The sequence below is a fragment of the Dipodomys ordii genome, unplaced genomic scaffold, assembly GCF_000151885.1.
Source record: "Dipodomys ordii isolate 6190 unplaced genomic scaffold, Dord_2.0 Scaffold74, whole genome shotgun sequence".
Lineage (NCBI taxonomy): Eukaryota > Metazoa > Chordata > Mammalia > Rodentia > Heteromyidae > Dipodomys > Dipodomys ordii.
In genome coordinates, this window is record NW_012267290.1 from 548,048 (window position 1) to 551,970 (window position 3,923).

The following is a 3,923-nucleotide window of genomic DNA, read 5'->3' on the forward strand; positions in this document are numbered from 1 at the left end:
TTATAGTTCAATAACTTTGAAAGTTCCCAGGAGCAGTGGATCACAGAAACTACTGATCCAAATCCACCTCATTTTTCAGATTAAGAAAATAAGGTTGAAAGCGAAAGAAACCCATTTATATTCATTCACCACATTAATGACAACACTCCAATTAATTAGAGCATAAAATAATGCTGAGACACTTTCTGGTACTCAAACTGTCCTTTATTCTGTATTGTCCTATTATTCTTTCAACACAGCTTTGAAATGCTTTTTAGGATACAGATTAGTAAATAAAAACTAAACAAGGATCTCAGTATGGAAAACAAATTTAATAAATTAAACACCAAAGGTCTGGGGAGAGCTGAGGCAGCAGGACAAACTGTGAGGAGAGTCTAGGATACCCACAGAGTGCATCATCCCTCCTCAGGTCCCAGAGACCATTTAATAAACACAACAGCCAAGAAGTTCAGCTAAATGTATGTACACTTTGTACCACATAAAGTGCTAATTTTACAGATCCATCCAGTAAAAGAGAATATCTGAGATTCTTAATAAATGTAACAGTCACTCGATTCAAATTAATGTTAGACCCAGAAAACCCCAGTACACCAAGTGCTTATGCTAAGAATATGGCCCTAAAATAGGCCATGTCCAGAGTACAATGACTACAGACCATGGCAACTAAACATTGAGTGAAGAGAACGGTTATAAACACAAGCCATACTTCATGCTGAGGTGAGTGTGAACATGGTCACTCCTCATCTAGCTCCAAAGCATCAACAATCTGAGCAGCAGAAGGACGATCTTCCGGATCTTCATTGGTGCACACAGAGAAGAGTTCAATTACTTTCTGGTAAGACTCATCCAGTTCTTCAATATTAATAGGTGGTCTGGTTCCCAACGCAGCATAATATGCTTCATCATCAAAGTCACTTTCATCAAAAGTTTTATCTGCTCATGAAGGAGAGAGATTAAAACAAGAAACTATCAGTTAAATTCATAGATAAGCTTAATAGGTCACCCTCCAGAAACAAGAATTTATCAGTGTGCTTTCCAGATAACACCACAAATGATCTCTTTGTTCATTTCACTACCAGGCAGATTAGAAAGTGTCTTTAGATTTATAGGACTCTTACCCCCAACCCTATCTATGATAACTTTCTAATCTCAGGTAAGGAGGACTTTTTTGGGGGGGAGGGGTGTCAGTCGTGGGTCTTGAACTCTGGGCTTGGGCACTGTCCCTACACTCTTCAGCTCAAAGTGAGCACTCTACCACTTGAGCCATAGCACTACTTCCAGTTTTCTAGTGGTTTATAGCAGATAAGAGTCTCAAGGACTTTTCCTGCCTGGGCTGGCTTTGAACCTCGATCCTCAGATCTCAGCCTCCTAGGATTACAGGCATGAGTCACTGGTGCCCAGCTATAAGGATTCTTAAGGTAACCATTCCTCTAGATCTTAATATATCTCCCTATTCTGTATTAACATGTTTGACTAGGCTATTAAACCTAACCAAATTAGTCACCAGTATTAATTAATCTGCATCTTAGAAACTATGCTACTAAATAAATTAATCTTTTAAATTGTACTGGAATGACATAATAGCATACATAAACTAGTATTAGGGAAGAGAGATGCTATTTTTCAAAAATTAAAGTGAAAGAAAAAAATTCAAAACTTGTTTCAATTTATACCTTCATCATCATCATCATCATCTGAGAGATTAATGTGTGGGATAGATAAAGTCATCATTTCCCAAAGTGTTAGGCCAAAGGCAAATATGTCTGCCTTGTCAGTAATAATGCCATTTTCCTCCAAAGCTTCCTTGGGTTTCCACGGCTCAGTACCAATATAACAGGCTTCAGGATCAGTCACTGAAATAAGCAAAACAACAGGCAAAATAGTCCTGAGGCAAGGCACCAGAAATCATGAAGATAAGCAACCAAAGAACAATGGGCAAATAATTTGAATACGGAATTTACAAGTCAATTGTATAGTCATTAAGCATGAAAACATTCACTAATAAGAATTATTGTTTCTCCATCAGGCTAAAACATTTTAAAAGCTGCCTAGTTGGCAATTCTCTTGAGAGATGAGAGGTATATAGACTTGGAGGTCCAGATTACAGACTCAAGAGCCCAGATTTTGTTGCCTGGCTTCAAGGACATGTGCAAGCTGTGGGCTTGAGCCCATTGCCTGACCTGTGCTGTCTCTGCCTCCATGACTGATCAGTCAGGAAATGGAGGGAGGGCTAAATCAGATGTGGGCCCTTAAAGAGTTTACCTTGGAATGACATTCCCTCCAAATACCAGTCATCTTGTTAATTTCAATGAAAAACCCAGCAAGAATTGAATTAAGTCTGTAGATGAATCTAAGATCTAACAGGAACAGTATCAAGTCTTTCAATATCCCACTCATGGTAGTTTTCTCCACTGTAATTACATCTCCGTGATTCTTTTAAGTAGAGACCATATACTTTCATTGAATTTATTCTTAAATATTATGGAGTTCTGCCAATGGTAACAGGGAATTTTTCAACAGAATTCATGAACTACCTCTAACTTAAGTTAATAGAGACAAATTCACTAGTTATTGGGCTAAAGAATATTTTAAAAGAAAAGCATTCTCATGGCTGATTCCTCATCAAGAACATTAAGAGAATGGTCAGTATAATAAAAACAAAACAAGAATGAGTTTAGGCTGTGCCAACAGGCAAACACAAAATGGCTTTTTGTAGCATTCCTCTTTCCTGGTTCCATGCCAGTTTCTTCTACCATTTCCCAAATCTTCTGTTACTAAAATTACATCCCTTTTAAAAAATCTCATCAAAATCCTATTTTCCATTCTCACATTTTAAATTTTTATTTTTTTTTTTGCCAGTCCTGGGCTGGAACTCAGGGCCTGGGCACTGTCCCTACACTTCTTTTGCTTAAGGCTAGTACTTGAGCCACAGCGTCACTTCTAGCTTTTTGTTCATGAGGTACTGAGGAATCAAACCCAGGGTTTCATGCATGCTAAGCAAGCACTCTACCACTAAGCCACATTCCCAGCCCATCTCAGATGTTTTATAGCTTTCAAATTCTGAGTTAAGGGTTAAATGTGGTGCAACATGCTACAATCCCAGCACTTGGAAGCAGGATCTTGAATTTAAGACCAACTGAATATTAAGACCCTATCCCTCCAAGAAAATAAAACTTAACAATGTATATCTTTTAATTTTAATAGTGTGTATTTCTATAGGCACACATTCTCTAATAAGCTGATAATCTATATCATATATGTGAAAGGGAGGGGACTGAAGGCTACCTGGACGCAACATAGACGAGGAAGTGTGTGGAAATCTGTGGGGAACACAGGCAGCAAAGATGGCCCTGAGAGGAAGTTGAGCGGGCCGGATTTGTTTAGGTTCAGTGTAAACAACTCATGGAAGCGTAGGTGCATGATAAGGTGTGGCCTTCAGTGATTGGTTGGTTCCATTTCCTCCCCTCCCATGCAGTCTTGCTTTAAAAAGGGGATGCTCCCTGTTAATAAAGGAGTTTCTGCTTGACTTGACTCCCAGCTGGGTTTGATTGTCTCCCGGGCTAAGGGAGGCTGGGGAACGGCGATAGACACTTCACTTCGCACTTACCTCTCCTCAGACCCCTTACCTCTCCTCAGACCCCATCCGTACAGACCGAGGAAGACCCAACAAGGAAGGACATTTATTATCTGCTTTTCAAGTTCAATGTTGAAGCATGAGTTTTTATTATGTATGTTAAAATGTAACTGTTGGGGCTGGGAAGGTGGCTCAGTGGTAGAGCGCTTGCCATGTATGCATGAGGCCCTGGGTTCAATTCCTCAGCACCACGTAAGCAAAAAGAAAAAAGCCGGAAGTGGCGCTGTGGCTCAAGTGGTAGAGCGCTAGCCTTGAGCTGAAGAGCTGAGGGACAGTGCCCAGGCCCAGA

General features: G+C 39.9%; 1 protein-coding gene across 1 annotated transcript; it reads right to left on the bottom strand.

Moving 5' to 3' along the window:
* Positions 1 to 296: 296 nt before the first annotated feature.
* On the bottom strand, positions 297 to 3,643 carry Pbk (PDZ binding kinase). Its single transcript, XM_013024192.1, has 3 exons — positions 3,627 to 3,643; positions 1,674 to 1,885; positions 297 to 933 (listed from the first exon to the last, which is right to left on the bottom strand). Exons 1-3 carry the CDS (start codon positions 3,641 to 3,643, stop codon positions 734 to 736), a joined length of 429 nt encoding a protein of 142 aa, XP_012879646.1. The 3' UTR covers positions 297 to 733.
* Between the last annotated feature and the right edge of the window lie 280 nt (positions 3,644 to 3,923).

Excerpts from the sequence above, each read along its gene's own strand:
- Pbk (XM_013024192.1), bottom strand. Across the intron at positions 934-1,673 it reads TGATGATGATGATGATGAAG|ATAAAACTTTTGATGAAAGT; the intron begins GTATAAATTGAA and ends CTTCATGAGCAG.